This window comes from Eschrichtius robustus, chromosome 1, assembly GCF_028021215.1.
Source record: "Eschrichtius robustus isolate mEscRob2 chromosome 1, mEscRob2.pri, whole genome shotgun sequence".
Taxonomy (NCBI): domain Eukaryota; kingdom Metazoa; phylum Chordata; class Mammalia; order Artiodactyla; family Eschrichtiidae; genus Eschrichtius; species Eschrichtius robustus.
This window is the reverse complement of record NC_090824.1, coordinates 67015721-67029434: the sequence shown is the minus strand read 5'-3', so window position 1 is coordinate 67029434 and position 13714 is coordinate 67015721. Positions and strand designations below refer to the sequence as shown.

The 13714-nt window shown below is 35.6% G+C and overlaps 1 protein-coding gene across 3 annotated transcripts in view; it reads right to left on the bottom strand.

Annotated features, from left to right (window-relative positions):
• The window catches only part of DTD2 (D-aminoacyl-tRNA deacylase 2), a 28094-nt gene that overhangs the window by 13788 nt on the left and 592 nt on the right, over positions 1–13714 (bottom strand). For 2 of the 3 annotated variants that reach the window (XM_068534535.1, XM_068534543.1), the window contains exon 2: positions 10456–10525. In XM_068534535.1, coding sequence (XP_068390636.1) covers positions 10456–10525 — 70 coding nt within the window. Of the gene's footprint in view, positions 1–5885; positions 6768–10455; positions 10526–13714 lie in introns of those variants that run through there. The other variant, XM_068534529.1, reaches the window with a different exon arrangement.

Below are 13714 nucleotides of genomic sequence, written 5' to 3'. Positions count from 1 at the left end.
TCAGATACTGTTTACATAGGGTGTGGTGCATTCTCTACATAAATTTTTCTTTTCACATTCAGAAAAAAAGCTGATGTAATAGGTCAAATTTTATTAAGCTTCTTAAGAGAAAAATGCTAGCTAACACAGTGAAAAAAATTCATTCATATGGAAAAGTCCAGTAAAAAGAAGTAGGATAATATTTATCATGAAGTTGGCTATTTGTGATGCATTCCACAGAACTGCTTTATTTTGTAATTAAATATAGAAGGGTCTTAAAGCTTGTATCAAAATTAATATTTATGAATAAAATAAAGACTTTTATATTTGATTCACAAAAAGTTTATTTTAAAAAGGACTCAATTACAGGTTTTCTTAAATGAAATTTGTTTTTTTTCCTTCTGTGTTTTAAGAATGGCTTGCTTCATGTAATCTTTCTTAGGTACATAAATACAGTTATACTATATTAGAAAGATAATATAGAGTAAGCCTTAAGAAAATGTAAAGTGATCACCCTTGTTAAAATGAACAAAATCCAACTGAGTAAATTGAAGATATAATTGACTCTATTAGGAAATTCATGAATCAGGCAGCATCCCATCTAGCAACTTTTCAGGCGCTGTGAGGGGTTGTACAAAATGGAAGGATTTTACAGGAAGAAGGGTGGGGCAAAGTAGCTATTAGCAAAAGAAAAGAAAGGACTATTTTTAGGCCAGAACATCTTTGGGGGGGAAAGGGTGAAGGGAAAGGCAAGGGTTTTATTATATAGATGGCTTCTTCTTCTGGAGGCTGGAGAGAGCCCAGATGGCAGATTACCTAATTGGTGCTGACCAAATAATTCCAGACTGGTTAAGACTACATTTCTGAGGGAACCCTCCTACACTGTTGGTAGGAATGTAAGTTGGTATAGCCACTATGGAAAACAGTAGGAGGTTACTCAGAAAACTAAAAATAGAATTACCAAATGATTCAGCAATTCCACTCCTGGGCATATATCCAGACAAAACTCTAATCCAAAAAGATACACGCACCCCTATGTTCATAGCAGCACTATTCACAATAGCCAAGACATGGAAAAAACCTAAATGTCCATTGACAGATGAATGGATAAAGAAGATGTGGTACATTTATACAATGGAATACTACTCAGCCATAAAAAGAATGAAATAATACCATTTACAGCAACATGGATGCAACTAGAGATTATTATACTAAGTGAAGTAAGTCAGAAAGAGAAAGACAAATACCATATGACATCACTTATATGTGGAATCTAAAATATGACACAAATGAACCTATCTATGAAACAAGAACAGACTCATGGACATAGAGAACAGTCTTGTAGTTGCCAAGGGGGAGGGGGTTGGGGGAGGGATGGAGTAGGAGGTCGGGATTAGCAGATGTAAGCTATTATATACAGAATGGATAAACAACAAGGTCCTACTGTATAGCACAGAGAATTATACTCAATATCCTATGATAAACCATAATGGAAAAAAATATAAATATATATAACTGAATCACTTTGCTGTACAGCAGAAATTAATTGCTACAGTTGTGCTACAATTTCACAACATTGTAAGTCAACTATACTTCAGTAAAAAAAAAAAAACCACTACATTTCTGGTGAAGGTTGAAACTGCAATTAGGTTAGATCTTAAATCTAGGTTTGGTATCATGGGCTTTAGCACAAGTGACACCATTTTGGGCCTGTGGCTTTTCTCTTTAACACACTGATGTAATAAACTAACAAAGTAGAAATAGCAATGCCCACATTTGTGTTGAATCTCAAAAATCTGTTTTAGTTTGTCTTTTAACTTTTCTGGTGTTATCTATTGTATTCAAGAAAGGGGTAGTAGTATTAAACTTGCTTCCTGCACATTCCAACCTCTTTATTCCTTAATGACAAAGAAATCTATTTGTGAAATACTGGTAAAACCGAACCAAAATCAAGAGTATTCTAGCCACTGACGAATCTCCATGTTAATTCAGGTAACATTTACTGTGAATTATTGAGCATGGACAACACGGTGCTATGGAAGTACTGTGGAGATTTAAAGAAAAATTATATTATACTATGTGTGCTCACTGTCATATTGTCTCTGCCCAATATTGTTTATATTCTTGTAGTTAGGACATATAAGCATTAAAAAAAAAAGGTGAAGTACTCAATCTCATAAGACACATTACAAGTGTCAAGAGTGGGACAACCATAGTGCCCAGGGAGGTGGAGGCAGGAGAAATTACTGTGGGGTCAGAAGAGATTGACTTGAGCTAGATATTGAATGATGGATTTAGAGGAGAGCAGAAGACAACTCTGCTTGTCTTCTGAAGAAGAGTGAGCATGATCTAAGAAGGGTATAAAAAGAGCTATCCTGGAGAATTTCTATTGGGGAGTAGAGGGAGAAAGGGTTAGAAAGTCAAGCTGGAGCCAAATTATGAAACTGTAATATCAGCTTTAGAAGTCTGGGCTTCATTCGAATAACAGTGGTTCTGAGATTCCAGTATATACAAGAATCACCTGGGGGAGATAGGTGACTAGATAGATTTTAACTCCTGAGATTCTAATTCAATAAATTTGGGATGGTCCCAGAAAATTGCATTTGGTAAAAAGTTAGTCTCCCCAAGTGATTCCCGTACAGGTGGTCCAGTGGCATCCTTTGAGACACTCTACCTGAAGACAAAAGATTAAGAATCTTTTCCTAATTGTAGTAACTCTTGCAAATTTTATGCCAATTTTCCACAAGCTTGAAAACACCTAACTGCTAGGCCCAGAGGTCTCTCCTCAGTCTTTGTGTTGTCCCATTTTTCTTCAGTATTTGGCACTGACTGTTTACACCTTGAAAACTATCTTGTTAACAATACATTTTCTGGTTCTCTCTGGCTCTTTGATCTCTATACTATCCTCTGGCCTCTCATATGTTGCCTCTTCTTTATGTTTTCTCAGGATTCTGACTTTGGGCCTCTACGTTTCTCCCTTCATTTCATTCACTCCTAACGAGTAAGGAGAACCTTCATGCCAACCTCAGAAGTTTAGACTTTGTCCTGTAGATAAAAAATAGTTATAAAAGTTTCTAAACAGTGGAATATCATACAGAAAGGAATTTTCTAGAAACATTACCTTGGAGATGGTCTGCAAAAAAGGATTAGAGGTAGGAGAAATAGGAGGAAGGGAGAATAACTAGACTATCAAAATAAACAGACATTTAAAGTCATCATCAAAGTGTGGCTTCAGAATGAAAATGCTAGTTTTCTAATAGTTCTTCCCTTTCAGAAAGTAGTCTTACTTCAATAAATTAATAGATAAAGCACTTCTAGAAATACTAGTTTCACTATCATGTGAGTTTTTAAGAAATAACTATAATGTAACAAATCAGGTCCTCTGCAATGTTAATCATAGACAATAAAAGTTTGACATGTCATCATTCTAACACCAATGTGAGTTATCCTCCAAAACAAGTGGCATAGGATTCTATAGTATTTGATCCTTATATCTGATAAGCTTAGGTCTTTCATTATGGAGTCAATAAATCATTAATACAGATATTATTAATAAATGTCAATGCCTTCTTTTGACTTGAACAAATGAAGAAATGTAAAAGTGTTTGATTTACCTAGTATGAGTATATTCAAGAGAAATTCATACTCATTGGTAGTCCATGTCTTATACACAGTATTTTATATAATTGAATCCATGAAGTTTGCCAAATGGACAGATAAAATAGCATTTAGGAATGATATTCTAAGTGCAGTAATTCAGACAGAGAAAGACAAATATCATATATCATTTATGTTATCTAAAAAAATGATACAAATTAACTCATTTACAAAACAGAAACAGACTCACAGACATAGAAAACAAATTTATGGTTACCAAAGGGGAAAGGGGAGGGAGGGACAAATTAGGAATTTGGGATTAATAGATACACACTACTATATATAAAATACACAAACAAGGTCCTACTGTATAGCACAGGAAACTATACTCAATATTTTGTAATAACCTATAAAGGGAAAAGAATCTGAAAAAGTATATATAGATATACTGAATCACTTTGCTGTACACCTGAAACTAACACAACATTGTAAATCAACTATACTTCAATTAAAAGAAAGGATACTCTAATTTAAACATTCTAGAATCTTTGAAAAACAGAGGCAGAAGGCACCAAAATGAGGTGTAACCCTACCGCCACCTAATTTAGTACGTAAAACCATTTATTGGCTGTTCTTTCTCAAGTGATCCACACTGGGAGATGCTAAGCCTTTATGAAGATCAATTTTAACTCTCACTACAAGAAAAGTCAGGGGGATAGAAATTATTGCTCCCTAATGTGTGATCTTGGGAAAATTATTTAAGCATTTTCTTACTTTCCACAGCATTATCGTCATTATATACTGTGAAGATAAAATTAGGTATCTGTTGAAGGTTCTTTGAGCACCTTGGGCCAGGAGAGATACAGAAAGCCAAGGTGTAGTTATTTTCATATCTACTATTTCTCTTGCCTTTTCCCTCGTTCTAGCCTCCTTGGAAATGAAACAAACTTGCCTGTCATCTTCTGTTTAATAACTCTTCATGTAGTTGAAATTGCTATTCTCCACAAGTATCTCAAGCAAATTTCTTCTTAAGGAGAATTGCCTGAACTATAAAATAGCAATCTAGGGCTGTGAGTCAGCATTTCACCCACACACATCAAAATGATTTAAAATAGGTAACACATAATCTTTTTGAAAGACATATAAACCTCCTTGGAGAAGCTTTGAGAAAATTGGAGTTTGAAAGTTTATGAATAGTTTACTACATTTCAATAAGTGTATTGCGAATCAATAAAGCAAAAGTTAAGGACAAATGAGCTCACTACCAAGTCAGTTACTGATCCTTAAGTTCCAAAATAGAATAGTACAGGAAGGATATAGAGAAAATAGGACTTTTTGTGATAACAGAAACTTTAAGTATCTTAGGAACATAAATCTAAAGAAATTATAAGACACAAAGAATTTTCAACAGCTCCTTAAGATGTTTCTTCAAGTCAATTTTTTCATCTTTTTGATAATTAGAAACACTATTTCATTTTTACTCTTTAAAATATTAAATCGTCAAAGGAGTTTATAAAAAATGAATACTACCTTTTATTGATTCATTTATTCTTTCAATTTCTTGTATATCTTCCTCTCTTAGCTTTGAAACGTCTACCTTATTAGATGTTTATCTTATATGACTGTCTTAGCTTGGGCTGTTAGAACAAAATACCATAGACTTATGGTGGCTCAAACAACAGAAATTTATTTTCTTATAGCTCTGGAGGCTAGAAGTTCAAGATCAGCGTGCCAGCATGGTTTCTGGTAAGGGTTCTCTTCCTGGCTTGTAAATGGCCCCCTTCTCACTGCATTCTCACATGGTGGGCAGAGAATGGGTGAGCAAGCTCTCTGGTGTTTCTTCTTATGAGGACACTAATCCCATCATAAGGGCCCCACTCTCATGCTCTATCAACCCTGATTACCTTCCAAAGGCCCCATCTGCAAATACCATCACATTGGGGAACTTCAACATATGAATTTTGCGGTGGGGTGAGGACACAAAAATACACTAATAGAAAAAATGATACTGGCTCCAAATCATTAAGTCGATAAAATGGAAATGAACAAGTCAACCTGTTTTCAAATAATTCCAGTAGAAAGCTTTCCTTTTTATTCCTTTTATTCCTTTTATAGCAATCTAAACCGACAAGAAAGGAACTTCCTAAAAAAATGTATGAACATTAATTTAATGAAACAGTAACTTTTAAAAACCAAAGACAGAAAATGCAACACACATTGTTTTGGTAAAGAACTGAGAAACGGAATAATAAGCCATTAGTATATTAAATAAAAACAACTTTTAGTCCCCCATACCTTATTGCTATATCAACTAAAGATTCTTAAAATAATTTAAAGCACTTGGATGTCCTTGGAAAATAATATTAAAATGCACAATAACATTTCTGTATTATATTTTCATAGATATTATTAGAAGGAATAGTACATTGCATATTCTTTCATTCAAAATATGGAAATCTGGAATACTAAAACAAATTGACTAAATTATAATCATAACACAAATAGTGATTTTTACTACATATTACATACCTTTGAGGATATAAGAAACATATTTTTCTTGATTGCACAAAATGCTTAATTGCAAAATGCTTAAATACAGCTCTCTAAGAACATTTCCATGTTCTTATCAATGACCATAAAGCGAATACAAGGCATTTTTCAAAATTTTGAGTGTGAGTTTAGGGGAAAGCAGGATGGAAGGTGACTGAGATCCAGAGTTTAGGTGACGTGGCAAGGTCGTCCAATTAGCAGGCTGCAGAGTTATGGATGCGACCCAGGATTTTCTTGTCTAAAAATGCTGCAGATTAGTGTACTCAAGCAGAAGGGGAAGAGAATCTAATTACAACTGTAGAAACTTTTAATTTTTCAAAACTCAATTAGGTGTGTGTATGGTCCATTGGTGTCAAGCTTTAACACCTGCCTGTTGCCGTAAGTGCCATGTTCCACCACAACCCCAGCTTCGGCACACTTGCTGTTAGCAGCTAATTCTTTTTTACAGAGAGTCACAAATTGGGAATAAAGTTCTAACCCCTCTTCTTTTCCAGAGTTAGAGTGATACTGCATGCTTCTTCCTTTTACTCTCCCCCCAAGGGTGGCTTGAGGGATGATAAGAATGTTGCCAGGTAGATCCAATACAGAGACATGCTTGCCATTTTCTGTTTCACTTAATTTCACATTTAACAGTGTATTAACTGCGTAGGGAAGAAAGGAGAACATTTTGAGGTAGAAAACAAACATGAAGAAAACCAACAATCTTCTAGTCAGCAAACCTCATGTTTAAAATCCAGTTTGTCAGCTCATGCTTTTAACCCAAAGTTTCTACTTAGATTTTAAAAACTGCTTCAGTAAGCTAAATGATCTAAGCATGAAAAACAAGGAAAATTTCATGCAGAAAATGGCATGATGTTTTAAATCTGACTTGGCAGTTAGGATCTCCTAACAATAAGATCATCCAGAAAGGACTAAAGAATTAACTGTATACTGGAACGTCAAGATATTGTTGCCCTGGGGGATACATGAAAAGATTTTGCCTTTTTGTTCCTTTTTATATTTCAAAACAAATCCCACTGGAAAAAAAACATGACAGATCCTCCACACACCTATTCTACTTTATAACAAAGAACATTAAATAAAAACCTTAGTGCATTTATTATTTTAAACTTAGTTGCCTAGAGTTCTAAGCTGAGACAAAGGTTCCAGGTTCAATCCCGTTATAAACTAGCTGATTTTGCAGTTTTATAACCTCGAAGACATTATTAACATAGACTAATCATTTTACAAACATCACCAGTGCGAGAATGGTAAAGGTGAAAGTGAGAATCATCAGAAATTTCATTGTCAACTGGGAAAGTAAATCCAAAGGTATAGAGTTACTGGCATTATCTTCATATACATACAGGAAAATATTGTACTATTATTTTTATGGCATTTATGCAAGTATACTCATAGCTAATAAGAAGTGTCAAAATAACCATAAATATCCATGTGTAGCTAAAAAATCTAAACTTAGAAAACCTTTACATTTCAACATTAGCCATTTTCAAAACAATAAGCAAAAGAAATGCCTAATATAAACACCCTTAGGGTCTTCCTACCTCTATAAAGGGTATAGATAACTTCTGCTTGTAAAGAATAGTCCTGAGAGGACACAAACGGTAAAAGAACTATTGAAACCTCACACTCCTGTGTGAATAATCAGGCTTGAAAAGGTATGCTTTCTGGTGGGGTGGTCAATGGTTTCAACTATTAGAGAGCCTGTAGTAAATATTAGCAAGGATTCAGTACAGTGGCCCCACTCTACAAAATCAAGGAACTAATCTGGTGAAAACCTGCCAAGGTGAACACCCAAATGAATTCCTAAGCTCTGCATTAAGCACTATCAGTTTTCATTTAACTAATGCCTATTTTAAGATACCTCTAGGGACTTCCCTGGTGGCGCAGTGGTTAAGAATCTGCCTGTCAATGCAAGGGACATGGGTTCAATCCCTGGTCTGGGAAGATCCCACATGCCGCAGAGCAACTAAGCCCAAGCGCCACAACTACTGAGCCTCCGCTCTAGAGCCCACGAGTCACAACTACTGAGCCCATGTGCCGCAACTACTGAAGCCCGCACGCCTAGAACATCTGCAACAAGAGAAGCCACTGCAGTGAGAAGCCTGCGCACCGCAACGAAGAGTAGCTCCCGCTCGCCACAATTAGAGAAAGCCTGCGCGTAGCAATGAAGACCCAACACAACCAAAAATAAATAAATAAATAAAATACCTCTAATTTTCTCTATTACAAATAGGACTTTGCTATATAGCCTGCAGTCCTATTGAATGCTTCTAAGAAAACTATAATTCTCTGGAGCATTTCATTCCATGGAAATCACTATCCAGCTATCCAGGCCTCAGGCTAGTGACAGACTAAGGAGGCAGTTTTGAAATAACAGGCCAGAGAGGTAAGTATAATTTATTATACTTGCACACACTTCCTTCTACTGGATCTAACTGAGAATTCAATTAATGCTGTTGGTCTACAAATATCAGTATGTAGAAGTAAATATAATACAAACACAAATGTCAGTAAGTAGAATTAAAATGAGACAATGAATTAATGGCATCTTGGAAACTCAAAGATCCTAAGACAGGTTATCGATCAAATATCTCTAATGATGTATATGGGAAGTTAAGCTTTGACAGGGCCCTGGATCTCTGTCCAATTATACCGAAGATGAATTGAGGAAGATTCTGCACATCTATACATTAGCCATGCTATTTCAGGCTTTATGGATATAACTGGCTGTTATGTTCCCAAGGGCTACATGATTTGATTGGAAAGATCTGAATCCATGTAATAAGTATGAGGTCAGGTTTAAGAGAATCCCATCACACTGGCTTACTCTGCCTCCTGGAACAGAGGGAAGTACAAGCTACTACTATCAATAATAGATGGACTTATTTTGCTTATAACTCACACCAGTAGAATGTGATTCTTAGAGACACAGTTCTTTACTGAGAATCATGATATATAAAAGCTTTGTGTTAGACTATCCACTGGAAGAGTTAAGGTGGACTTCCTCTGTGTTTTTATTTGGCCACAATTTGGCCAAAAATGCTCTTCCTGTTTTTGAAGATTTCTACTATATACTTTTCATGGTCAAGAAAGCTTTAATTCAAGGCAAAAACAGACAGAATGTCCAATATCCAAGCATTAATTCCTGGCAATAACCCTCTGTAACAGGAGACCTCATTTCATTTTCTCTTTAAACCCTTTAAAGCTCCCTATTATCCTTCAGATTCAAATTTCAAACTATTACAGTTACTGGCTTTCCATCCTCACCTACTGCAGTCCCTTCTCAAGTCTAGTTTTCATCCTCTGACAAAGTTGTTAAATATGTTTGATGTCTCAGCATAAAATCCCCTCTAGAAGCTTTAGCCCTTTGTCCAAGCTGTTCCTCACTGGGCTACTTACGCTTGAGTTCCACTACTTAAAGCTCTTCTAGGTTAACTTCTGCCTACTTCAACTACCCATCTGTATAATTTATATTTATTAATCCAACTAATGGGTACTGCCTTTACTAATGAAGAGAATATAACCTGTCCCCAACCTTAGGGACAGCTTGACTATTTCAGGCTTCTTTTTTTGTACATAATTATTCTATCAAACACTGTCTTGAGATAGTATATGATTTGATTTGGTATATCTGAACCTATGTAATTATCACAAGGAATGTGCAGTGATAAAGACTATCAAGGACACTGGAAAGCTGCAGGCAGGTAAATTATTGTTCAGAGATGCCTGAACACTGACTCTTTCTCTGCCCGCAGAGGAGGTGTGGCTGTGATGACACTGAGCTTGGTTTAATAATCATATTTATACACATTTCCTACAAAGAAGTGCATAAATGGTTAATGTAAAGTCTTCTATAATAATGATATAAGCCTGATCTGCACAGATTTGATGGGAACCACATCGTGTACATAGAGTGTCACCTCTATGCCCGTTAGGGACTCTGAGAGATAAGGAAACTATATTAAGAAATGCAGCATCTATTTCTCCCTATGTGGCCACCCTGCTTCCAACAAGTTTCTGTATCCTCGGCTGAATCTCAGTGTGTTGTCTGTGTGTGTGTGTGTGTGTGTGCGTGTGTGTGTACACTCTTCTAAACCAATCTATAAACGATCTGAAATGCTGCAGATATTTTAAAAGAATTCTAACACACTTGCTTACATTAAGCTTTGGAAAAGGCAAATAGCTAAAGTCAACAACAGTACACAGAGTTAAGTCATTTATAACTTACATACCAGTACAATTTAAGATTGTGCTTTTTGCCCCTTCTGATTCATCTATCTATTGCTAGTCACTCTCACTCTTAAAAAAGAAACATCAAACACATACCCATTTTGGGAAGAAGCTCTTTATCAGCTCCCTTGAAAAAGCACACATAGATCACTAATCCTCTCTGGACCTATGAGAAACCACAATAAATTCAGATTAGAAAGAAGCGTCTATATACAGAGGTAAATGAATAAAATTTCACAACTTTTATAGATAAAAGGTTAAATGCAAAAGAAGAGGAATAACTTTTTATAATAGACTTAATTTCTTAAATATGTGAGAAAATAAAATCTTTTTCAATATTCAGTCACCTCAGTAATCATTTCTTTCAAAAATTAAGTTTAAAATACAGCCAAGATTAGTAAAGACCCCAAGTTATACCTTCAAACATTTACTTCTTTTTTTAAAAAATTTATTTATTTATTTTTGGTTGCGTTGGATCTTCGTTGCTGCACGTGGGCTTTCTCTAGTTGCAGTGAGCGGGAGCTACTCTTCATTGCGGTGCGCGGGCTTCTCATTACGGTGGCTTCTCTTGTTGTGAAGCACGGGCTCTAGGCGTGTGGGCTGCAGCACTTGTGGCACGTGGGCTCAATAGTTGTGGCTTGCAGGGTCTAGAGCGCAGGATCAGTAGTTGTGGCGCATGGGCTTAGTTGCTCCGTGGCATGTGGGATCTTCCCGGACCGGGGCTCAAACCCGTGTCCCCTGTATTGGCAGGCGGATTCTTAACCACTGCGTCACCAGGGAAGTCCCCAAACATGTACTTCTGATCAAAATCATTAGGACTATGAACTAGTCTCTTCCTAAGTATGGCTGACAGACTTATAAATATTTAGTTTGTAGGGGCCCATTTATTCAACACCAAATGAATTCACATTATATCAGATATGGCTGATGTATAAACAACACTGTAACTGATATGTCTTTTGACATCATCATTCTTTGTTCCTCCTAATCCGTTTACTTATAGATAATGAAAATAAGGGTCTGATTCTATTTCAATAAACTCCAAGAAACTGCTGTCCAATTATTTTTTGTTATTTTTGTTAATACATTAAATACACAGTGATTAAACCTTGGAAACTGCATTCATATTAAGTTCTACATCAAGAGGTTGTCTGTTATCAGGAATATAAGCTTATTTATTTTATATAATGACTTGGATAGTTCTTTATTAGCTCTTGTAGGATAGAGACTATATGGAAAAGAGGCACTTGACAAATGACTTTGATTTTGCTGCAGAGTGAATCATTAAATTTTTTATTAGATTAACCTTCTGAGTCCAACAGCTATTACAAAGATTGAGTTAATATCTGTAAAGTGCTTAGAACAGTGCCTGGTTCATAGTAAGAGCGATACAAGTGCGTATTAAGTGACTATGTAAAAAGAAATTTAAGGACTGAAACACAATTTATTTTACATCTTAACTCCCAAAGCACTTTACAGACTGTTCTGTACATGATAGGGACTCTGTTGACTGCATTTAAGTTCTACTGTGTATTACAGGCTCTATGTGTTATCTAAATACTCTTCTAAATAAATATAAATGCAGCTCTGCACTCACACCTGATTTACCTGGATAAGACATAACCTTTTATAAGTGTAATTGTGCTCTTGAACAAACAAGTGCCTCCAGGGCACACCCATCAGTAAGGAGGTGGCAGGTTGAATAATACAGATATCTGCACCACTGTCACAGCTCTCTACACTGGGATTGTTTCAACACAGGCCAAAATTTCTCAAGCATATTCATATTTGGACACATGCAATGTCAGAATTAAGTAATTGCAGGAATGAACACCTGTTGGGACTTCCCTGGTGGGCCAGTGGTTAAGACTCCACCCTTCCATTGCAGGGGTTAGATCCCTGGTCAGGGAACTAAGATCCCACATGCAGCATGGCTTGGCCAAAAACAAACAAACAAACAAAAAACACTAGTTCTTTCCTTCTACTCACCACACTACCTCTTCATTAAGGTATTTTCTTTTAGTTTATTCCATCAATAGCTCTTAAGTTGTGACCTACAAATTCCCCTCCTCAAGTAAGAATCACCTTCCTTGTAGCTTCTTTTGGTATAAATAGAACATTTCAAATATATAGGATAGTACACATAATTCTCACTGTAGGTTAAAAATGTTCACCTCCCAGGAAGAAAAACATTAGCCTGTGGCAGCAAAGGTCTAAATGAATGAAACCAAGAACACGCAAAGTAACCTTCAAATCAAAAAGTAACCTTCAAAACAATTAAAAATGTTTTTTTAAAAAAATTAGAACTTTTAGTAATAGAATAGCGGATGCTTGAGAAAGAGGAAAGAATTTACTCTCTCACTATCTAATTACTCGTCAGCTCTTTATGCTAATTTAGCCATGTGTGGGAGTGGAAGAGAAAGCTTTAAAATAGCTTTTAAAGTTAATAAACACACTGATAGTTTGGAAGGCTGCAATAAACTATCCGTGATTTTGCACAAGGAGATGTGACATGAAGAATATAAAAAGATAAAGAAGCATGGAAGAAATCTAAATGATTAATAGTTTGGGATTTATAGTCCCATGAAGCAAGTATAAAAATAGGCAATTCTTTGGACAGTATGGCAAAAATAATAAAATCTCAAAACAGGGAAGAGAAATTTTTAACAGACCATAACAAAAGTAAGAAATAAGAAATGAATTTTTGAGAAAGAAAAAGGGAGGGCAAAAATATAGGACTGTTTATGCTTATAAGTATTTCCAAATTACCAGGGAGTAACAGATAGTGATTTAAGAATAGTCACCCACATATAGTTCATGGGTAGTATTTAAAATAATAACTAGGATTGTGTTAAGGAGTGCTAGATTTGGGACGGAATTCAGCAGATGAATGAATGAAATGCTTCTACATTAAAGTTTCTGAGTACCTCCACTAGTTTTATTTATTATTATTACACATTTTTTTCCTTCATTTCAACTTACTCCAAAAAATAAGTCAGGGGCCTTAAAGAAAATTTTGTTTTTGCATGGAATTTTGCATATGGGCAGGCTCTTCTAAAAAGGCAAATATTCAAGCAGAAGGATGTCATATTGGTGTAAATGTTTTAAATTCTTTGGAGGAAATGTGTTTGTTAACAATGCAACATTATTATAAAAGTAGTCGTTTTTGTTCCTAGTGGGAAATAAGTCAAGTTTTTTAAAGTTTCTTGAAAAAAGAACTGCTTCATGGGCAATCTCACGTCTGTGCTAACACCTAGCTGCAGTCAACCTAAGAGGGAATTCGACGGGATCCGGAGCACAAGTCAAAACAGATCTTGAACGCTTGCAACAAATCTAACCTAGAAGCTCGAACCAG